This window comes from Drosophila subobscura, chromosome U (genome assembly GCF_008121235.1).
Source record: "Drosophila subobscura isolate 14011-0131.10 chromosome U, UCBerk_Dsub_1.0, whole genome shotgun sequence".
NCBI classification, from domain to species: Eukaryota; Metazoa; Arthropoda; class Insecta; order Diptera; family Drosophilidae; genus Drosophila; species Drosophila subobscura.
Window position 1 is genome coordinate 19,539,721 of NC_048534.1, and position 23,282 is coordinate 19,563,002.

General features: G+C 49.4%; 3 protein-coding genes across 8 annotated transcripts in view; 2 read left to right on the forward strand and 1 right to left on the reverse strand.

Annotated features, from left to right (window-relative positions):
- LOC117901149 (1-phosphatidylinositol 4,5-bisphosphate phosphodiesterase classes I and II) overlaps positions 1-23,282 on the reverse strand; it is a 53,136-nt gene that overhangs the window by 2,134 nt on the left and 27,720 nt on the right. For all 5 annotated transcript variants that reach the window (XM_034811794.1, XM_034811795.1, XM_034811797.1 and 2 more), the window contains exons 3-13: positions 20,579-20,725; positions 9,137-9,277; positions 7,356-7,489; positions 6,814-6,999; positions 6,553-6,750; positions 6,015-6,197; positions 5,356-5,536; positions 4,470-4,707; positions 2,652-2,809; positions 1,050-1,263; positions 124-987 (exon numbers count right to left, since the gene is read on the reverse strand). In XM_034811794.1, coding sequence (XP_034667685.1) covers positions 124-987; positions 1,050-1,263; positions 2,652-2,809; positions 4,470-4,707; positions 5,356-5,536; positions 6,015-6,197; positions 6,553-6,750; positions 6,814-6,999; positions 7,356-7,489; positions 9,137-9,277; positions 20,579-20,725 — 2,644 coding nt within the window. The remainder of the gene's footprint in view (positions 1-123; positions 988-1,049; positions 1,264-2,651; positions 2,810-4,469; positions 4,708-5,355; positions 5,537-6,014; positions 6,198-6,552; positions 6,751-6,813; positions 7,000-7,355; positions 7,490-9,136; positions 9,278-20,578; positions 20,726-23,282) is intronic.
- Positions 11,898-14,405, forward strand: LOC117901151 (protein piccolo). The gene is made up of 2 exons (XM_034811801.1): positions 11,898-13,693; positions 13,727-14,405. The coding sequence occupies exons 1-2, from the start codon at positions 11,978-11,980 to the stop codon at positions 14,354-14,356; spliced, it is 2,346 nt and encodes a 781-aa protein (XP_034667692.1). The 5' UTR covers positions 11,898-11,977; the 3' UTR covers positions 14,357-14,405.
- LOC117901153 lies at positions 14,854-20,643 on the forward strand. Of its 2 annotated transcripts, XM_034811803.1 has the most exons (2): positions 14,955-15,990; positions 20,506-20,643. In XM_034811803.1, exons 1-2 carry the CDS (start codon positions 15,012-15,014, stop codon positions 20,565-20,567), a joined length of 1,041 nt encoding a protein of 346 aa, XP_034667694.1. In that variant the 5' UTR covers positions 14,955-15,011; the 3' UTR covers positions 20,568-20,643. The 2 variants fall into 2 exon arrangements, with proteins under 2 accessions (XP_034667693.1, XP_034667694.1); XM_034811802.1 differs by lacking the exon at positions 20,506-20,643 and having other exon boundaries at positions 14,854-17,129.

A 23,282-nucleotide genomic window follows, 5' to 3' on the forward strand; every position in this document is an offset into this window, starting at 1 on the left:
AAATTAAAATCTCAACTCGTTGAGGTGCAAAGTGGTTCGGAGCTACTGGTGGTGCTACTACTACGAGTATTTCTACAGCCAACACAGCTACAATCAGGAGTCCAGCAGCCAGAATCTACTCACACGACTTGGACAAATCTTCATCGGCGCTGACCAAGGCATCCGTCTCGTCCGTCAGCACCGACAGCTGCATGTCGCGCTTCTCCCGCTCGCTCTGGTACTTGATGGGATTGGCCAGCGCCTCGGCAAAATCGGACAGGCCGTGCGGCACATAGTCCTTGACCACCACGCACAGGAAGAGCGAGGCCAGGGCAATGGGTTGGCCCACCTCCGAGCGCAGATTCACATGTCGATAGCCCGGACAGAGGCCAATCACGGGCAGCACGCGATGGCCAATCAGCTTGCCACCCTCCTCATAGGCGGCGATCCTGATGCTCGCCAGCTCGGGCAGCACCACCTTCTTGAAGACAAACGGCTCCTCATCGTACACGGGATTCATGCCATTGTCGCGCACCGTCTTGGTGCGGAATCTCTTGCGCACGGTGTCCGCCGGCAGCCCGTACATTTCCACCTCCACAAAGGTGTTGACACGCTTGTCCGTGAGGAATTGCCCGGACAAGACTTGTATGGAGACCGTGCCCGCTATGATGCCATCCACAGTGCTCTCGGCAAAGGGATCCAGCCGCCGATCCGAGCGACGCATAAACTCGGGCTTTAGCAGATAGCCAGACCTGGCGTTGTACTCAAAGATGCCCAAATTCAGTTGCATGGCGAGGTCGAGGGTTTGGAAATTGAGCGCCACCAGCTGGCAGCCTGCGTTCCAGAACAGCTGCGGCATAAAGTTGGAGCTGTCGAAGCGTGTGCCCGCGGGATAGACCCGCGACAGCTGATGCTTGTTGTAGTTGACAAACTCAATGGGTCGCTCCTTGAGCAGCGTTGTGGCTTGCTTCTCATCGAACGAGGACATCTCATAGCAGCGATTTTTCTCTACGAAAGAAGGGGCAGAACATTAGCTCAGAGATCTTAGATGTGTCACTCTGGGGACTCACTTTCTGCATTCTCGAACGAGCTGAAATGTATGGGCTGCACATAGTTGACCAACGCTGAGATCTCGGCACCCGCTTCGGTTTCCTTTTGCGCCTTCTCCGGCGGCGGTTCATTGCCGCTGGGTGGATTTGGTGTGGTATTGGGCAGGGATTCATCGTCTGAGGAGCTGTCCGAGTCCGAGGAGCCAGTGCTGTCCTTGGAGCTTTGTCGTATTTGCTGGCAAAGAGATAAAGAGTAAAGAGATATGAGAAATGGTTGCTGGCTTGGGCTAATCCTTTTGTTTGCTGTAGGAAGAGCAGCTCCTCGTACGTGGAACTACGCGGAACTATTAAATTGCATGTCACACAGGGACAGAGAGCATGTAGAATGGTGAATGTTGAATGGGAAGGAACAGCAGTTGGAATATGAAACCCATTATTATGTTCCGTGTCCGTGTGTTGTTATCGCTGGCACACGTCCCTCTGCACGTCCCTCCATGCACCGCCAGATAATGCAAATGCAAGGCAAGAAAATGGCGCAGATTGTGTTTCCAGCTGCTGTCATTGTTTGTGGCAGGAGCGGGGGCAGGGGCAGGGATAGGTGCAGTCTCCCGCCCTTTCCATTGAATCACGTCACTTGCGAATCGATTTATAAGAGCCACACAATGCACACAGACAGCCAGAGGGGAGTGCGGAGTGCGCCAGGATAATGTTCGAGATGAATCCAGCTTGATGCTTGCTCCCTGATGCCACACAAAACCCTTTCGCTCGCTCTCTCTCTCTCTCTCTCTCTCTCTCTCTCTCTCTCTCTCTCTGGTGACTAATGAGCCCGAAATGCATGTGGCACATCCGATTCCATTAGCGCAGACTTTGCAAATTGCCGCCCCCCTTGGCCAGCCATGTATTATGCAACGCACATTAAACGGAGCACATTAAACCCCCCTAAAATATCATAAATATTAATGCCAAAAAGTGCGCCAATCAAATTAAAATGCATAAATGGAAAGGTCGCCCCAACAGCAACTTTTCGGGGCAGCAAAAATTAGTTTGGGGCAAAGGGTTGCGGGCTTGGGACTACAATTTTGATTACTGTGGAACTGCCATGTGAAATGTTGTTCGTGGGAGTTGGGGTTGTGTGTGCTCTGCGTATCATGTGTCAGGGACACTTGACCAGTGGCCAGTTCCATAGTTAACAGTTCGTTGACTGTGGTGTCGGTCAGGCAGCAGCAGAAACATTTCATTTCATTCATTTAGCAAACTTTGTCGCCGCGCTGGCTTTATTTCTAGACTGCTTTTTGTACTCTTTGCAGCAGAGGAGGGCATGATGTTTGCCACAGAGTTTTTCCTACAGCTGCCACAGGGATGCCTCCGGCAGGGCATCTAATCTTCGCTCAGGCATTCCGCTCTTAGTTTTGTTCCGTCATCAGTTGGATGATTGTTGGAATGCAAACAGACAGAGACAATCCTCCTGCCACAACTGCACATCAACCGAGTCAACAAGGGGCACACACATGTGTGAGGCGCCACAGCTCGTGTGTTGCGTGTCATTAAATGCAATTACAACGGACACGCCAACGCCCACAAATAATACATCCCACAGCCCACATCCTCCTCCCCCTTACTCACTTGCAGTGGCGGGGCATGTCCTCCGGCTCCTGTCGAAATGTCACCATTGGCGGCGCGCACGGTCGCTGCACCTCCTCCCTCCTCCTGCTGGGCGGCGGCTGCTGCTGCCACTTGTTGCGCCGCTGCTGCTGCAGACGCTGCCTTGGCCGCCGCATCAACTGTTCCAAAAAGGGATATAAATTGAATGAGTTTTATGGAGATTGAACGCCGCTCCTCCACCCCCCTGCCAAACCCATTTTTGTTGAGTTTTTCGCTGGAAAATTAAGTTATGAGCGCGAAAATAAACGCGAAATGCTTTCAAAAAACAGTTTCGCCTTAATGGAATATAGTAAAAAAAGGAGAATAAATATAAATCATATTATGGAAGAGAAAGGCAAAAGGCAAAAGGGAAGAGGGAGAGGGCCAGCAAATGGCTGAACTGGGATCCCGGGGAATGGATCCCTTGTGGGATCGTTGCAGTCAGCAGCCAGCAGCCAGCCGCCATGGGGGCAAAAGTCATTTGCATTTATAAATTGGCTTTTTGCAATTCATGAGCTAAAATGTCATCCGGGCCAATGGGAGTAGCAGGGGCACAGGGACATGGGTGTGGCTGTGTGTCTCTGTGGCTGTCCCTCAGCAAAACTGGCGACAAATGTCGCCTGGGCGGGCTCCTGTGTAAATGGTGCAGCTGTGCATGCAAATGTTCCCGCCAGGACCTCACTCACACAGGAAGGAGGAGGCAGGCAGGCGGCAGGAAGCAAGTGGCCTGCCTGCCAGCAAATGCATAAACAGAATTATAATAAAATGGCTTGCCGGCAGGGGGGAGTGGAAATACGCTTTGAAGAGGTGTTTGGGGTGAGCAAAAACAAACTGGCAACGTTCTGCCATGAAATTGGATTGGAAATGCATTCATTGGGGGGACTTCTGCTCTGCTCTGGCATGCAGCTCTGGCAAGGGCTTGGAAAAAATTGCGTTACACTTTCCAAAGGGGTTTCTAATGGTTGAGTGGCGCTTCGATACTCGATAGAAGTGGAGAGGGCAAAAAGTAAGCAAGAAAAAGCCAACACTGTTAGCCAGGAAATTGAAGTGGAAGTTTGCCCATCATTGGGAGCTCTACAGGCTGCCTGCTACAAGAAATTATGTGCAGAGGGAATAAGAGTTCTTCAGGTTAAGGCTAAGCAGACACCCTGTAGGGGATTCGCGTTGATTATTTACTTGCAAAAATATTAGATTTTATTTGGGAAAATGCTTTCATTGGGGTTGCTTTCAGCTGCAGATTCTCCTTCTTTTTATGGCAAAACTTTTGCCAAGAGCAGATCTCTGCCAGGAGTATTTTCTCTCTAGACTTTTATGGGAATACAGAGAACTGGAACTTGGATTTTAATGATTGTAGGACGTACTATATCCCTGGCAAACTCTCCTTGAAGGTTGCTGGATAGCTCTTTCATCAATTTTAGATTCCTAAAACTTTCCTTCAATTCTTCTGCTGGGCTTCCCTTCATTAGACACTTTCCTACTTTCATTTCCATCTCCAGCTCTGTGGAACATTCCATCAAAATTTATGTGCAACATCACTCACATTACCACAGATACCTCCGTCTCCCTCTCCCTCCTTACTTTAAACTTCGTAGAGCAAAAAAAAAGAAGCCCCTGAGCAAGCAGCAGCTGGTGCGTGTGCGGAGCTCATTTGCATTTTTCATGGAGCATGGAAACATGAGAACTCTGCCAGAGGAAAGAAGGTTGACAGGAAGGAAGGAAGTTCTCTGGTCTCTCTCGCTGTAACATATGTGGCAGCGGCAGAGGCAACTCCACAGAGAGAAAAGCGCTGGGAACACTCACCTGAATTGGCGGTCATCAGTTTGTTGCTGGCTGCTGGTGTGCCCACCGACTGCGACGGCTTCTTGTGATGATGATGATGATGATGGTGGTGATGCTTCTTCTTGTTCTTAATTATGATCTTGCGCCGCAGCGCCGCCGGCGGTGGCAGATCCATATTCGGCTCCAACGGATGCGAGTCGAGCGGCTTATCCAGCAGCATATCGCCAAAGATTTCGCGGCAATAATTCGCGATTTTTGCCTGTCCAGAAAAGAGGTAAAGGAAGGAAAAGCGATTGTTAAGTAGGTGGTAACTGTGTGGCAGTTAGGCAGCCATAAATCCCCACACTCATTCGTGCAACATGCCACTGTACGTGGCACGTGGCAGGACTTCCTGTACCTGTGCCTCCCAGTGGGAAATTTAGTTTATATTACTACTTTTAATGGTTAAAGTTTATCCGCAAGCAGGCCGCTGGCACTCTCCACTCTCCTCTTTGCTCCTGGCACTCCACAGCGCCGTTAAAAGTTTGCCTTTGTTATTATCTCTCGAGAGGAGCAGCAGGCAGGAGGGGCAGCCAGAAGGAGCAGCGAGAAGTGAAGCTTAAGCAGCGCGCAATTACCTTTCGAGTGGCTTCTGAGATTCGCTGCTTGTCCCTCCCCCCGCCAGCAGTTGCCAGAACTCCCTCATGTGTGGGCCTGGGCCTTTTCTTACAGCTGTTTGTCTTAATGCCGAATGATGGATTAGCCTGATGAGTGACGAGGGACACACGGACACGGACCCTGCCCCTTCCCATGCTGCCTGTTGTTTTAGGACTGCTAACTTTTTGCCTTTCACCTTTTTCTTTGCTACTTTTTGTTCCAAACTTAAATTAATTTTCCCTGCCCCTTTGCTGTTTGCTTTGTTGCTCACCTGCTGCCTGGGATTGCAGTGATTCTCAAAGCTCAATATCACAGGGTATTCGGATGTCTTAAATGCACTCTCTGCGATGGCCTCCAGCACGTCCTTGGCAAAGATTTCGGGCACAAATGTATAGCCATGCACAATGACGGGCTCCTCGGTGCGGCCATTCCAAAAGTCAAGCTCCACGCATCTGCGTGGAGAGAGGGGGGAAGGGGCAGTGGGGTAGAAAGTGTTATTTAAGTGCGCATAAAAGTAAATGACAATTTCCTCAACAGCGACACAAGCGCCATAAAAAAGTGACAAGTGCAGCGGCGAGCAGCAGAGGAGCCGCGGAAGAGGAGTACTCATTTTTGGTTGAATGCATTTTGTGATGTGTGTGCAACAGCAGCAGGAGGAGGAGGAGGGAGAAGGAGGAGGAGTGGGATAAGGAGTAGAAATAGGAGCACAAATAGGAGTAGGACTGGGAGCAGTCATTCACGTTCAAGCGGACAAGGAAAGGCAGCGAGTAAGGCGCTGCACCTGGCACTTGTCAGAGAAAGAAAGTAACACATAGATTGAGAGAGACTTTTATGCTTTTCTGTATGCAAAGGTCAAGCCTTTGTATCACTCCCCTTGAAGGTCAGGGCCACCAGCAACGAGTGCTTCAGAGAACTCTGAGCAAAACTCACCTGCAGCCAGCGAGCAGGCACTGCCTGTATATCTCCACCGAGGACTTGCCCGTCAGCTGGTGTCCCGTGAGATAAGTGTTGTGCGAGGAGTTGATGAAGTAATGCGACATGGGCTGATCCATGTCATCGCAGAGATCCAGCTTGTTGGGCGCCATAATGGGATTATCATCGCCCATGAGGTACCTTTTTGTGGATGGCGAGAAACGAGAAAGGGATTAGCACAAGGGAAAGCGCTGCACATGACAGCGGCAGGGAAGGTCGCAGCGAGCGAGCGAGCGAGCGAGTGTGTCCTTGCAGCAGCTGCAGCAGCAGCTGCAGCGTCATCAGCGCGCTAAAAGCCCACTTGAAGCAGCAACAACAGCAACGTCAGTTGCATATTCATATGTGGAGGAGAGGGCTGCTGCTGCTGCTCCTGAGTGGACCTTCAAGTGACTCGAGCAGCAGCCTGATAAGCTGTCACGCGCAGCCACTTGACTGTGCAACAAGTAAGCGACGCAGCGACGCAGCGAGGCAACACCCCCACCGGCCTGCCACTCACCTCAAAAAGCCATCCAAGCTGAGTTGTCCCTTTTGGGCGTTGAATTTATTCGGCTCGTACTGCTGGATGAGCTCCTTGGCGCGCGCAGGATTCGCATAAGGATAGAGTATCTCGTTGAGGCGCGGATCTCGCTGCGTTTTGTTCAGAAACTCCACCAGCTGTGGGATGGACATGCACTTGCGCTTGGAGACGCCCACGCTGCAAGCAGAAACCAGAAACAAATTTATAGAGGCGAAGGAGCTCGAGGACTCCGCCACTTACATGCTGTCAAATAACACCTCAACTTCGGAGCGCTGCGTGAGATATTTGTAGAGATTGTAGAAGTCTTCAAATTGAAATTTGGACACCGATATGCTGTCGCCCTTGCCCGAGGGCAGACCGGTCACGTCCAGCGCCTTCTCGACACGCTTGCGATCCTCCTTGTTCTGGGCAAAAAGTTTAATGATGCTAAAGTGGTCACGACCACACAGCAGAAGCAAAAGCAGAGCCAGACAATGCCAGGCGATGGTCCACGTGGGGCAGGAGGCAGGAGAGCGTTGGAGAAAAAAAGGGAAAATTGCAAAATAGAAATTGGCGTAAATTTCAATTTTCAAGTCGTTGGGCGGGCGATGGCGGTGGCTACACTTGACAAATATTTGTCAAATGCTTCAACGCACAATGCACAAAAGGCGCAGACCCTGGAAGAGCCAGGCAGCCCCGGGAAAACCCCTGGAAACTGGGAACCCAAAAGTGGGCCTTGGGCTCCTGGTTCTCGGGGGGTTTCCTGGGGCTCTCCTGGCTGAGCTCGAACAATGGTCAATTACTTTTTCACTGGTATGCGGCCACTCTTGTCCACCTGCAGACACAGACGAGTGTGGGCCTTCTGCAGGAACATAATCGCCGAGCCGTTCAGCTGCGCCAGGCTGTAGGCCAGCTTGATGAGTCCGTCACACCACAGCTACAAGAGAGAGAGAGAAAAAGAGAGAATGAGCTTAAGGGAGAGTGTGTAAAAAAGGGGAATGCCAAATGGGAAGTCAGTGAAAGGTTCCAGCAGCGTGGCAGAGTCATTCAATCAATTTGGAGTGTGCCACACACAGCCCAGCGGACAGATTAAATTGGAGTGGCTGCTGAAGGGTTAGGTCAAAGGGCAAGCCTGTATATATTGTCAACCGACAGGTGCAGACAGGTCGGACTATGCCTGACTTTGACATTTATTAGGAAATTGTTAAGTAAAAACTACAAGCCCAAATGTGCTGTAAGCCACTGCGTATGCGTAATGTTTGTGTCAGGAAAATATCTAACATTGGAAATTGCACAAAATTTAGTTGGAAATACATTGAAAGTTGGTTTAATGCTCAAGAAATGTCATGGCATAAGCTCTCAGAGCAAAGACCACTCGAAAGCTGTTGTCATACGCTGCGTATGCGTAATATGTGCATGCAGATATCTCCAACTGACATTGTCAGTGCAATAAACGTGTGGCAAGCATTAGATTGCATTTGTCACAGCTCCGATATCGCTGACATTTGCAAGCTCAACATTAAGTGCTGTCATACCTGACGTATGCGTAATATTACAAGATAAACTACTCAATCTATGACTTTGTGTTGGGCAAATCAATGCTGCAAAATGCAGAATTGCATGAGAGATTTATAAACTAATCTAAAGTGAACAAATAACCATTTAAAGATAGCTCAAACTGCCATTGGCAGAGCCTAAAAGAAACTTCCAACGAAAAGCAACTCCGCAGCTCCGCACCTTTGATGTTGTCATCATATTTTCATAAGTACATATATCCCCCCCTCATGCACATTGATTAATCCAGAAAACTATAGTGTTTAGCTCATGTCAAAGGAATTTCCATGAATATATTGCCGTTTGGGGGGGCCTTTGCGTGATATATGCCACGATTGAGTGGACTTCAGAGACACGGAACACAGCCACAGCCACATTCCCTGGTCTATCGCACACAAAAAAGTGCCCGCCACTCGCGTCCCATGGAAATTTCGTTCCATTTATGTGAATGGAGACCATGGACACCAGCCATATCCATATTTATGACCATCACGAGCCCCACTATCCTCCCGAAAATGTTTATTTATTTTGTGTTTGATTATTTTTGCAGGCATTCCTTTTGAAAAGTTTATGAAAATTTTGGCAAGCTCGCATCTGCAGTTTTTGCTTCTTCCTTTTTTGTTTATTTTGAGAACGAGCGCGACGCGTGCCAAAAATAATAACCCCAACAATAGCCACGCCTCGGCCCAGCGTTGACCATTGACCGCTGATAAAAATACGAGCAGCTGGAACATTGATTTTGTGTGTGGCAAGGTCAAGCACAGGACAGAGCCGCGGTCTCACCCAAATGGAATCAATAAAATAAGGGAAAGGAGTCCACTCAAAATAGCCACAAGTAAGGGGAGGGAGGGAGTGCACGGGACACACAGGTGTGTCGAGGCATTAACCCAATTCCCGCAGGCAGCCAATGAATTTCCTTGTCTCAGTTGCCACTCCACGCTGCCACACACACTCCACGCAGGGGCCATCAAGTTGTCAGCGGCGTCTGCCAAGTGGCCAATAATGAGGCAAAGACGTGTCCGGCACTCACCTGCGCAATGTCCCGCCGATTGCAGCAAAAGTTGACGAATGTCATGTTGACAAAATCCGAGCCATGGCACACGGTCACCGTCTTCTCCTCGAGCGTGTTGTCCTGCGGTCCCATGGTCACAATTTGACGCAGTTTGCCCTCCTGCAAATAAGACAGAAAACAGAAAGGAATGAGCGTTATTAATTACACAAAAATGGGGAAGAAGAAAGAGTCAAAGGCAGGAACAAAGGCGCAGGAAGAAGGAGCCAAAGCCAAGCCCAAAGCGCAAAACCCAAGGCAGAAGCGAAGCAAAACCCGCTGCCAAATGAAGTTTTATGGCTGGCCATAGTCGTAAATGGAAGTCATATCCTATATCCTTGTGCGCTAATCCTGCGAGTGCAACGAAGTTCATTGCGAAGCCAAACAAACTGCCAGTTCGGGTAGAGCTTCTGCCTGGCCATATTTCAATTAAAAGAGAACTGGAAATGGATTTACGAGCGCTCCGCTCCCACTCCCACTCCCAAGTTGTGGCACCATTTTCGAAGCACAGCACAAAAACTGGGTTAAATGCAAATTGCAGAGCCACAAAAACAGCAATACAGCGGGGTTAAACCCAATGTCTATTTGTGGGCGGGGGATTAGCAGTCAGCCACACACGTCGTAGAGCTGGGGTTGGACTTTGGACTTTGGCATTAACTTTTGCGGCATGCAGCGGCATGTCTTGACATTCGGCATTATGTGTGTTTGCTCGCTGTGTTCTCAGTGCTTCCTGCCAACGTTTCCGGTGCGAGGACATTTGATAAACTGCTAGGGGCAGCAGGGGAGAGGCCCAGTCCAACTGCAGGGGCAAATGGCACATTTGTGGCACATAAATTCTGGTATCTCCATGCAGAAAAATGCCCATAAATCGAGCGTTTGCAGAGCAGCTACTGGCACCCACAATGCCCATATCTAAGCCTCAACCGAGCGGCGTTCAGTCGTGCAATTAAATGGCTTACAGGGGGCCACACTGTCCGGAATCACAGGTGTGCTCCATGTGGGCCACAAGCCCCATGCAAATCGAGCCAATAATGAGCTTTGCCGGTCAGCTCCCACAGTCCATTCGGCATCTCAGCTTTCGCCTCCAACTGCCGGGATGAAGACTGAAGCGTGAGTCTCTGCCAGGAGCCATCGAGTCGACTAATTGAAAGGCTTTCCTCTCTCTTCACTCAACGGGCATTTGGGGGGCCATTAAAGCGCCATTCTGTTTAGTGCCTGATAAACGAGGAAGCCAGGCTGCCGGGCTGCCAGCAGGATGCGATGCCAGGACCTGCACGAAAAAGGAGTTCCCCGTGGCAGGGGGCTGGCAGGTGGCAACGTTTGTCTGGGCGCGTCATGATTTGCTTTTAACTAAAAACTAATTCCGGCAAATTTGTCGCTGTGAATAATGTAAATGGCGGCGGGCTGGCGGGCTGACAGGAGGGGCACGGAGCTGCCTGGCACGAGTTACCCGTGCCCGTGCCCGTACCCGTGCTGGGGAAAGCGTAAAGCGGAAATGACTCTACGGTGATTATCTTAATTGCTTCTCACGCTTCGCCCTCGACATTCACGCGCAGCTCGAGCGCTCCTCGCTCCTCGCTCTCCTCTCTGCCCCGCTCCTGGCTGCTCCCCGATAATCCTTTTGGCTCTGCTCGAAATTTGAATTTTAAGAACGCTCATTATGTAACCCAAACAGCGGTGGGGAACAGGGGTAGTAAATGTAGTAGTGAGGGACGTGGGCAGGCCATGTCTGTGTTAATTTTAGACAGCCTCCCAAAAACCCAACATTGGCCAAGAGAGTTATTGATTTTGAAGGTGCCAATAAAAACGAGGATACAGCTCTGTCTATGTAGCAGACAAGTAGCTCCTTTTGCTCATTAATATTTGGATGCAGATTTAGGGGATTAGTGAAGGAACTATGCCAAGAAACTGAGGGATTCATTTAGAAGCTAAGGAAATAAAAAGTGAGTTTAATGGAGAAACTATGATAAAATGTTAAGTAAACGAAAATAAAGTCTTCAAATTAAAGTAATATTAGGAATAATAATATTAATAATTGTCTTCTGTGCAACAATCCATCACAATTTCTTTGCAAAATCTTATAGTGCGAATGAAGACCGGAATTGTTCCAGGCAGCAGCGTTGTTTACAGCCCAGATTAACAGCCTGTTGCAGCTTTCCGCTAACAGCCTGAAGCGCTACCGTCTGCAGTTGTGTTAGCGCTCCCGCCTGCAGAGCTCTGTTAGCGCTTCTATCTACAGATCTCTGTTAGCGCTCCCGCCTGCAGCTCTGTTAGCGCTCTCTCACAGCGCTCTCCCGATCCACGCGGCTCTCGCGCGGCCTTAGCTTGTAAGCTAGAACAACAACTAGAACGACTGCTGCCTGTTTCTAACTGTTTAAGCGAATGAATCCACCCTCACACAAGTAGTAATCACTCGAGACGATTCGCTGCAAGCAATTTACTCTCTCATTCTCTTCGTTTGACTGCAGCCGAGAACTTAATGGAAGTGTGTTATTATTTCTACAGATTTGCACCATTTGATGTTCCCATGTACCGACCAATAAATGAATAAAATATTAAAATTATTTCCTTTATATTATAATAAGAGAAAGGAAAATAAAATTTTGTTTTCGATAATTCCGTGGACCAATTCTTACGCCATTTTACACCCCACTTTCCAACAAACACTCCATTGAGATGAGAATGAGAAATTCCAATCCGAATCACAGTTCACTTTTACAAAATTGCCGAAAAACGCTCAGCGATAAAATTTCAGCCCGAGCTAGACTCGAGCGTACAAAATTTGAAAGTACATGAAAGTTTGGTTATTTGATTTGGAGCGAGATGAGCGCAGCTGGTGAGCGGTGGAAGCGCTTAGCGCAGGAGCGGCGGAGCAGGGGAGGCAACGGGTTCGAGGCGCTGGACGAGTGGACACCGCCCAGGCCGTACGAGGTGATGCGGCGACAGAATTGCAAGACTGCCAAGTACCGTGCGGCTGAGACATATCCGAGCATCCGTCCGCCAGTGTCGAGGTGCAGTCGGGCACAGACCATCGCCTGGCTGGCGGACTCCATCGAGGCGGATGGCTGCGGGCGGCCCTACGACATGACCAACGATGACATCCTCAAAATGTGGCACCAGAGTCCGCACAAGAACACTTTGGGCTACTACGGCGTGGAGTCGCAGGAGCCGCAGTCAGAGGTGGAGAATTTCAATAAACAAATCAGGAAGAGCCTCGAAATGGCCAACGGTCCGAAGCGGCGCACAAAGCAATCACGAGCGGCGGGACCCAGGACACTGCCGAGCGTTGGCACGAAGAAGCAGACGACGACGCCTGGGTCCTGCCTGCCGCTGGGCTGCGGTCTGCCATTTGTTCTCAATCGCGAGGCCATCAAAGCGGTGATCCAGAAGATGCCGACAGTCAAGCGGAAGCTGTCGCCCAGCCACACCTACGCGACGGTTTACTGCAACAAGCCGCAGGATCCCATCGATCCTTTTGGTGTCATGCAGGAGCAGCAGCCACAACCCGAAGTAGAGAAGGAGAAGCAGAAGCGACGCCAGTATCCATACTGCGGCTGGAGGTGCAATCAGCCGCAGAATCAGTGCACGGATTACGAGTGGAAAAAGTACAAGCTGGATCCGAGACCCATCGATGAGGCCTTCAAACGGGGGCAGGCGGCACAGGAGCAGCAGCCAAGGGAGCCCGAGCCACGGAACTACGACGAGCTGTTCAGCCGCCTGGTCACCTGCTTCGAGACCCTGCCGCTGGAGGATCCCTTGTGCAAGGACTACGCCGAATGCTGCTTACCCAAAAGATGCGAGGAGGATGGCCCTGGAGCACCAGGCGGCGCCACAACGGATGAAGGTGGTGACAAGGGCGTTGGCGGGGAGACACCTGGACAGCCCACAGGTGAAGGGTATAAGCCAGGAGACAAACCCATGCATGGACACAAGCATGGATATGGTGAGACGCCGTCAGGCGATGGCGATAAACTAGAAGATGGTGGAAAACCCGGAGAAGGCAGCGGCACAGGTGACGGAGATGGTGGCAAGCCCGGCGGCAAAAAAGACAAACCGGGCGGTGACCTTGGCAAACCAAAAGGTGACCCCAACGATCCAAAAGGTGGCAAAAATAAGCCAAATGGTGACCCCAACGATGCAAGTGGCGGCGAAAAGAAGAAGGGCAAGAAGGAGAAGCCCGAGAAAGAAAAACCCGAAAAAGAAAAGGTTCTAGAACCACCAGAGAAGCCAAGACCGCCGCCCAATCGGCCCATGGAGGCAGAGCCAGAGCCAGCGGTGGACGAAGATGAGGAATCCAAGCACGAACCTGAAGAGCCAACGAAAAAGCCAGCGGGGGAGAAAAAGGATAACGAAAAGGACAAAGAGAAAGGGAAGGACAAGCCAGCGGATAAGACAAAGCTACCGGGGGATCCGGATGCGCCCAAGAAGCCAGACGGCAAGGACAAGCCTAAGCGACCAATGGAACCGATGGAGAAACCCAAGCGACCCATGGAGAAGGAGCCGCCGCCAGTGGGAACCTCTGAGCCGGAATGCGATCCCAACGATCCGCTGTGTAAGCCAGAGTGTGACCCAAACGATCCCAATTGTGGCACAGGCAAACCCCAGTGTCCGCCCAACGATCCGCTGTGCAGCGTGTCGGAGGAACCTGGGGATGGTCTGGAACATCCACATGATGGACAACCACCCATTGTGCCAGTGCCTCAGCAACCGTCAGAGCAGCCAGACATGCCACCGCCTGGCATCGAGGATCAGGCACCGCCTGGAGCTGATGGCGATGGTGGGGAACCCGAACAGCCACCGGAGAAGCCTAAGCCGGAGCAGGACAAGTGTCCGCCGTGTCCCTGCGACATGTGTGAGTTTCTGCGGCGCCACAAGCCACCCGACTCACCGCTGATGCGCAAGTTGCAGCGCCAGGACAAGCTGCGCCAGCAGCGGGAATACTACAAGCAAATGTGCCACCGCCAGTACATGGAGTGCCGCACGCCCGAGTATCCTGCCCCACAGCACAAGTGCGACCCGATTGTCTGCGACAATGCCTTCTGCCGCAACCCCAAGCTCGGGGAGTACTGCGAGTGCCTCAAGGCCATGCAGGACCTGCAGCAGCTGCTTGGCAAGAAGCATCGAATCGTCGGCAATCAGCTGCTGTTCGACCTGGAGGACCTAAAGAGTCGCCTCTGCAAGCGAATGTGTGATTGTCTCTAAGTTTGTTTCTCTGTAATTTCTAAGAAGTGTATGTCTAATGTTCGGTATGGTTAATAGTCCAAGAGTAAGCTTAAATATACTCGAAATATATCATGTTTGGAAAACGAATCTGCCAGGTTTCATTATTATTATTAGTTTATGTTGCAAAATGGGTTTTTTGGGCGCAATTCATGTACCATGGAGTGGCCCAAACGGCACCAAGCTGATGCCTGGCGAAGGTACAAACTATTTAAAAATACGATCGAGAAAGGGGCTCTGCGGAGAAGCATTCGAAGCATACCAAGAACAGAAGACATCGAAGTCCTAACAAAGAGGAAATGACGATTCTTTCCCATGTCTAACCGTTCTTTCTTGTAGCTCTTGAAACTTTCTCTCCCAACTATTTTTTAGGAAACATTTTCCCCCGACACAAAGTGCACCTTGACTTTCCACTCTCGCCCTGTCTTTCGCTGACACTTTAACTTCTGTCAAAGGTAAACCCTCCTCAAATTCAGTTCGAAATCATGTGTTAAGCCTCCAACATCTAAATTTTCAGAGAGTGTAATTTTAATTTTGGTTTTTAATGTTTGCGTTTTTAAAATCTAAAAAATAAGTTTGTTTGTTTTGGACCCGAATCGGTTTTAAGCAGGATATTCCCACATTACACTCTGCAGAAATGACAAAGAATAAGAATGATGCAGCCAAGTCGGTGGGGCAGCCACCGGTGTACGCCGGCTGCATGCCGCTGGAGGAGATCACAATCTACGACTGGATGCGACAGCAGAACTGCAAGACCACGAGATACCAGCAGGCGGAGACGTACCCGAACATACGTCCGCCCATCTCGCGGTGCGACAAGCAGCAGACCATGAAGTGGATGTCCGACTCCCTGGAGGCCACCGGCTGTGCGCGACTCTTCGACATGCGGAAGGACAACGTGCTGGAAGCGTGGTCAAACAGTCCCAACAAGGAGACACTCGGCTGGTACGGCCTCAGCGGTGGCATTCAAGATCCCGAGGCGGTGCTTTTTAATCAAGCGCTGACCAAGAGCCTCCAGGCAGCCAGCGGCGTGAAGGCGAAGCCCACGCAGCAGGCAAAGCCGCAGAGGAAACCCAAACCCAAGCCGACTGGCGCCTACGTGCTGAATCGTCAGTGTCTGAGGTCACAGCTGGCACGAATGCCCACCATCAAGCGGAAGTTGTCGCCCAACTATGCCTTCACATGGCTGCACTGTCCGCCACCGGACCCCACTAGTCCTCCCTTCGAGGACAAGCGAGGACCTCCCATACCCCTGACCAGCGCCTTGGGCATGGAGCGTACCCCCAGGAAGCACGGACTGCGGCATCCCATGTGTCAGTTGTCCTGCGATCGGCCCAAGAATCAGTGCACGGACTACGAGTGGAAAAAGTACAAGGAGGATCCGCGGGCCATCGACGAGGCCTTCAGGCGGGAGCTGGCGGCGGCGCAGACATCCACGGAGGAGGAGCCCAAGGACTACGACGAGCTGTACGCGCGGATGCTGCGCTGCTTCGAGCAGAGTCGAGAGCAGAACACAATCTGCCAGGACTACGAGAAGTGCTGCAAGGCGCCGGGCGATCCCCCGACTCAGGGCTGTGGCGAAATGGTGCCCGAGGGAGCTGATGGCGGTGCCGGGGGTAAGTCTGACGGAGATGGCGACGGTGGCGGTGGCAAAGATGGCGCTGGCAAGGATGGTGATGGCAAGGACGGCGATGGGGGCGACAGGGGTAGCCGCAGAAGCACAAGCAAGCGGAAGAGCCGCACGGGTGGGAAGTACGGGGAGGGGAAGTACGGGAAGGGTGGCGATGGAGACGACGATGGCAAGGGCAAGGGCGGCAAGGATGGTGATGGCAAAGGTGGCAAGGGTGGTGATGGCAGGGACGGTGACGGCAAGGACGGCAAGGGTGGCAAAGGGGGCAGAGGTTTTGGCGACGATTCTGACGGCAAGGACAAAGACAAAGGCAAGGGTGGCAGGGGCGACGGACGGGATGGCGGCAGAAAGATGGAGGAGGACGATGATGACACAGGCGGCAGGGGGAACAGAGGCGACCTCGATGACGATGGCGACGGTGAGGGTGGCAGGCGGAAGGATGGACGCCGCTCCTCGCGGGAGCGAACGACGCTCGATTCGCACGGCAGCCGCACGGGGCATGGGGATGGCACCGGCACCGGCACCGGCACCGATGGCAAGGATGGCGATGGCAAAGATGGCGACGGCAAAGATGGCGATGGCAAGGACAAGGATGGCAAGGACAAGGACGGCAAAAAGGGCAAGAAAGGTGGGCGGAAGGACAAGAAACGTGGTGGCGAAGGCGGCGATGGTGATGGTGATGGTGATGGCAAAGACGCCGTCAAGGACTGCCCCTGCGAGCTGTGCAACTACTGCGACAAGGAGCCGGACACGCCGCTCATCCGCGAGATGCGGCGACGCGACAAGCAGCGCCAGCAGCGGGAGTACCTCCAGCTGATGCGCCACCGCCAGTATGTCCAATGCCGCACCGCCGAGTACCTGGCGACGCAGCACAAGTGCGATCCGATTGTCTGCTGCAATCAGTTCTGCGGCAACCCGCTGCTGCAGGATCAGCTGGCCAAGATCGATGCGGTGCAACAGTTGCAGCAGCAGCTGAGGCGTTGCAGTCGCAAGAATCGCGTCTCCTGCACAGCCATTCACAGGAGACTCAATCGGCTGAAGCAGCATCTGTGTGAAGCGTTTGAAATGCCAGAAAAGAGTTGAGGAACGGTTTCGGGATTCCTGCTGCCCATCTCCTGTTGCTCTCACGATCTCTCCAGGTAGGAGCTCTGTATAAGAATGCAATTTGTTCCTCTGCTGCCGTGGACTTTATCCAGGACTAAGGCAGCTTTCAATGGATTGTACCTTCTTTTATCCTCTTACTCCTGTCGCTGACTTTTATCATTCTGTGCTTGAATCTGTTCTTCTTTTGTAATGATCTTAAATAGCATTGAATAACCATAAGATTGAAGATTTTTTCTTGCCTTTCTTGTTGGTTTTTTTTGCTGGAATATTCGCTTTGAAGACTTAGCTCTAAGTCTGTATATCTGTGCTTTCATTTCCCTGAAATATTCCTCCCTTCTCTGTTGTAAATTTCGCTTTTTTCACCCAATAATTATTCACTTCTCTAGTGAGCGTTTTCCATTTCCATTCCCATTTCCATTTCCTTCAATCATTTTTCGCCAAGCGCTTTTTAATAAAGCTCTCCACAGTGGTCCAGTCCAGTCCAGTTCAGTTCATTTCGATTCACTGGACTCTTTATGCATTTTTTAATTAATGCACAATTTTGCACTCACTCTTGCTGCCACTCTTAGTCTTCCTGTCCCTCTCCCTCTCTATCTCTGCTTTCCCTTTCCCTGCATTTTCTTTATCCTTTTTTATTGCAACTTTTTCGAGTTAATCACATATTTGCCTGGTGTCCACTGGTGTCTGCGTGTTTTTTCCAGCGTATGTGTCCGTGTGGTCGTGTATGCCTCTGTGTGCGTTTGGGCGTGGCCAACGCCCACGCGTTGCTTCCACTCTCTGTTCTGTGCATTTAATTAATGCAACAATCTCCTCTTCTCCCGTCTCTTCCCTGGTCTCTCCTTTGGCTTTTCTGCTCCTTCCTCCGTTTGCTCGAAGCAAACACAAACACGAAAAACAAAACTCATTTGACTGTGGCCTTGGGTCTGTCTCCCCGCCTGTCGCTTACTACAGCAGCTACAAAGCTACAAAACTGCAAACTATTATCAGTTGGGGCAATGGGCGTGGCTCTAGGCTCTGCTCGGGAATTGTGCGACAGGCGCCCATGATTTACACAGCGGACAATGCGCGAAGCCAAGGAAATTGCAAGCAAGGCAAACGCAGGTGCCTCAAGGATTCAGCTCTCTCCCTCCCTCCCCATCGCACTGCAGCACTTCCTTTTGCTGCTTGAATAATTGCCCCACATTTATGGGAGAGAGAACCTAATTCAATAATGGAATTGCGACCTTAGACACGATTTCCAATGACTTTTTTCTGGTCCAAGGAGCAGCTGCGTCTCCCGCTGCTTACATAAAACGCTTTACCCAGGCAAAATCCAATGGAAATGAAAGCATGTTGCCTTGTCATTGCCATGATAAATGTATTGGTTACACACACACAGATGCTAAACACACACACGGAGAGAGGCAGAGCCACGCCATGAAAAAGAAAATTGTGTAAAACGGGAAAAAATCGTGCGGAGTGGGTGGGCATGGGATGGGAAGGAAAAACTGGCACTACGGAAAAAAACTGTTGCAGGAGAACACACACAGGACACACCCACACACATGGAAAATGGAAATCCCGATGCCAAGGAAAAAACGCACGTGACTTGGCTGCACAAAAACTAAGCGAAAGATTCAGCAAGGAGGAGCAGCAGCAGGAGGATTACCTGCACTATTCCCTGCCTGAGTTTCTTTGGGGTATTGGCTCTAAGGAAATCTGTTCGCCTTTCAACCCGTAATTGGCTTTCAATTGCTGGCCCAAACATTTTATTAGCTCGTAATCCACAAAAGATATACGCGCCATCGCCATCGCCAGCCATCGTCATCATCGCCCTCTAAAATCCAACACACAGATTGGGGATCAACCTGCACTTGCTGCTGCTTGCTGCATGCAACGCCAAAAGCCAAACCGCCGTCAACAATATAATTAATGATTTGATAAATTTGTCTATAAACAAGCAAACAGACATCAGACCACAAAAATATGCAAAAGAATGAACGAGGGAATACGGGAGAGAAGCGGTTGTATGCTCTTAAACATTTTTAACTTAATTTTAGGAATATTTTTGGTGCAGTTTTTCTTGCTTAAAGTAGAGTTTGCGGAGTAATTTTTGAGGCTAGAATTTGTTACCTAAAAAGTGGGATATATTTGAGCTTTAATATTGATCAATTCGGAGGTTGAAGTTGCCTTTTGATTAGGTAAATTGTAAAGCAGAGTCACGGTCTACCAGCATGACTTATAATTTTTTTTAAGTACAACTTTTGAGTTTATTTTCTGTAGAAAAAGGTACCAGATATCATGATGTCGAGACACATGTAGCTCTATTTAGCTAGAACACATGCCAATTACATCAATAATACAATTTCTGCACAGCTTCCAATTAGCGCCTGTCAAACCGCAGGGAAAATTGAGTTAATAATTGCATTAAAGTGTCGCAAATGTGTGCTTGTAAAAAGTCTACATTGAGCTTTATTTTGGCCATCAGCTGACAAAGATAAAAAGACAGAAAAAATGTGTTCAAAACTACAAAAAAAGAGGAAAAGATGGCAAGAAATTCAATAATTTCCAGTTAAATTTAGCTAAAGAAAATAATGAAACAAACGAGCTCGTGCTCGTTAATGAAACAAACTAGTGATTTAAAATGCTACAAATTAGCTCTCAAATTTGTAATCTTTAGCATTTGCTGAAGACTTAAATCAGCAACAAAATTGTCATACAAAGAGAAAAGTAAAGTACTAAAATATTTCCGTTTGAGCATGGGGACGAGACAGAGACCTTCTAAAGTGCACAAAATGTTCCCTAGAAGTAGCAAGGAGCTTGGACATTCCGAATTGAGTGCTTGAAATCCACACTTTTCCACACGGAAGGTAAAGAAATGTGATTTAATGTGGTGGATGTTTCACTCGCCATAAAACTCACAGAAGAGCCAACAATTTTTTAGTGTTGGAGTTTTGGTGCGCTTGAAACTCTCTCGAGAGAGAATTTCTAAAATGCAGGAATACATTTCGAGAAGTTTTTATGCAGCCGAAAAATGTCCAGCAAAAAGTGAGTCCACACCTGTACCGGGTAGCGGGGAGGTGGCTGCCACACTTTGTGTGTGTGCCTGTGATATGGTTCGTGCTTGCATTGAATATGCGATTAGATATCAGAGGAGGGGCTGAGGCATGTCCCTGGGGAGAACTCATCATGTTCCGGCTACGGCAGCGAGGGGAGTGTGGCTTGGCAGGATGTTCATGGACCCGACATAGTCGATTACCCAACTCTACACATCATGAAAAAGTTATAACATCCTTCGTGGCAGGGCATACAATGTGTGCACACTCCTTCCACCCTCCAGCTGCTGCTGCCGCCTCCGCCTTCTATTGTGCGTGTGAAAACCAGACAAATATATTTCTTTACTCTCCCCCACCCACAGCATGTGCCTGTGACTGCGAGGAAGCAAGCAACTCTCCTCCCAGCGAGTTTCCCACCACATAACGTATACGCACCTTTGGCTTCTTGGCATACTGTCCCGTGCGCACATCCCTTATGGTGGCTATGTCCAGTATGTCCAGCTCGTTGTTCTGATCCACCCAGTAGAGGAAGAAGCCCTTGGCATCCACACGCATCGTGACGGGCAGGCCGGTGCCCGAGTCCTGGAAGAGAAATTGAGAGGAAATCCAGAAATGAATTAAGATTGATAATTGAAACTGAAACAGCCCCCGATTCGGGTCCAAAATAAAGAAACAAACAAACAAACAACAAAAATTACACACAGACTCCTCCCAGTCATGTGTGAGTATTCCCCCAGTCCATGGGGTTCATTGAACTGTGAGAGCTGCCGCGCTAATGAATTTATTCTGGCCAATTTCTCATTCGAATGGCTCGCCAATCGTGCAGGGCGGCGGACAGTCCCCAAGTGCAGGCAGCCCCAGTCCCACTCCCATTGCCTATCGTCTGTCATCTGCTTATTTCTGCTTATTATTTAAGTCAAATTAAATGAGCCTCCTCCGCCATGGGGCGGCCATAAATATTTAAGCATTCATTCATTCATAAAAACCAAAGAAAAAGTATGCGAAAATGCCTGCTCCCAGTCCCACAGTCCCCTGTGTGTGTGCGTGTGTGTGGCAATGCCAAACAGATGTGCCACAAAGCAGCAACCCCACCCAGCCATGGAATATTTCGGGCCAAAAGTGAAATATTTTACTCGTATTTTTGAAATATTCATGCAAATAAGCAAAGACGCAATCTGCGAGCCGCAAAATATGTCTTTTCCGCGTCTTGCGGATACCCTGGAGTAGAGTGGGTGTAATGGGTTTTGAATGGAGCCACAAAGACACAGAATTTATGTTTAATTTATGAATGCATAACCTTTCTTTTGTCAGTCAGTTTGCCAATTTATTCATAATTTTTATTGCATAATTTATTCCTAAATTATGGAGATATTAGCAACTATTATGGAGCTCATGGATGATGCTTGGCAATTGCAAAAATAACCTCCAGTGGGACTGTGGATTAGGCAACGAAATTAAATGAAGATAATGAGAGTTTATGCTGGTTCCAGTCGCTCTATTCATTGTCAAATTTAATGCAGAATAATCTTAAATATATGCTAAAGCACTCATGAAAACTACAACCAAATGAGACACTTTTCTTCGAAGTTTAGGATAAGAATGAGCAGGTAAGTTCTTCGTCGTTTCTCTCTCTTTTAAATACAGCAAGTTTTAGTCATAACTTTAACATATATCTCCCATAGATCATTGTTCCTTTAGACACTTCAAAAAAAAAGAGCTACAAACGATCAGTCTTCAAGTGTCTCTGAACATTCCAATCCCAAATCTACCCTTTGTATCGCTCACTTCCCAGTACTTTCTATTTTCTGGGAAGCGACTGAAACAATGCGTTAAATGTTCAGCCTTAAATTGCGGAGCTTTAATGTATGTTTATCCAGACATTGTGTGTATTGAGGGCCCAAAAAAGTCAGCTAGAATAACCTGCAACAAAAGAGCGACGAATAAATGGATGGCTCGATGGATGACTGGATGGATGTCTGTGCCAGAAAGTGGGCAGGGGAAAAGTGTGTCCTGGTCACGCAAGTATCTTCAGCCAACAAAGTACCTCTCGAAGGACTCGCTCCTTTGTGGCATTCCTTGACCTCCCCAAAGGATTGGCCGCCATTAAGATTAGGGGGCGAATGTTTCGGTTATTATGGCCAAAAATTGATGAGCAAATGAAAATACTTCTCTCTCCTCCCTCCGCTCGCTCTTTCCCCTTTGTCGTGTTTAATTTTGCCGAGTTCATTATCCCTTCTGCTCTGGCGGGTATTGTATTTTTCGGTGGGTTTAATGAACTCTCCTTCGAGGTGCCAAAGTGGAAAGAAAACACTTTCCCTTGCCCACTGCCATGGGAATAATTGAAATTGAAAACATTCATTCGGATTCAATGGCCCCTAGGAAAAGTGTGTGGGAGAGTGGCAGGGGAGGGACAGAGGGAGTGGGAGTGGGGAGTAGCTGTGGGGATTTTCAATTAGTCGCATATTTTCTGAAGATTTTCGTTGTGCCAAAAAAGGGTTCGCTGTCGGTCGCTAATTGGAATCCCCATTCGAGTGTTGTCCTGCATGCTGCTTGCTTTCGCTTTTCCGCTTTTCCTTTATCCGTTTTCCGTTCTCTCCTGTTTGTCTAAATACGGGAAAAACTAATTGAGTTCTGAGCGAGAAAACTTTGTTAATTCGTTTTCAATATGCGCAAAATTCTGTGGAAATTCAATAAATGCAAAGAGGCGACGAGCGACTTGCCACTTGACACGATTTTCAAATATTAAAAGCAAAAAAAAGCAGCGGCAGAGTGCTGTCTGTAGCTGTATCTGTGGGATCTGTGTATCTATTGGTTTGTGCGCGTTTAGGATAAAAGCGATTGCATGCATAATTCAATTGATGTAACAGTTGGATATCAGTTCCCAACTGTCAAAGGACTCCCTCAGCACCACAGGACCACACAGCAGGAAGAGCGAGGAAGGGGAATGAGGCAGCTGTGCCACAGCTACAGGATACGGAATATGTGTTGTCACATCTGCTGCTGACGATTGTCACACATCATTCCCTCGTTCTATTGTCAATCATGCTTAGGGACTGACGACAGTCCTAAAAGGGTTGCCAGAGAGAGTTCCTCCCTCCCTCCCTGCCTGCCTGACTCTGCCCCAAAGTGCATTAGGTGT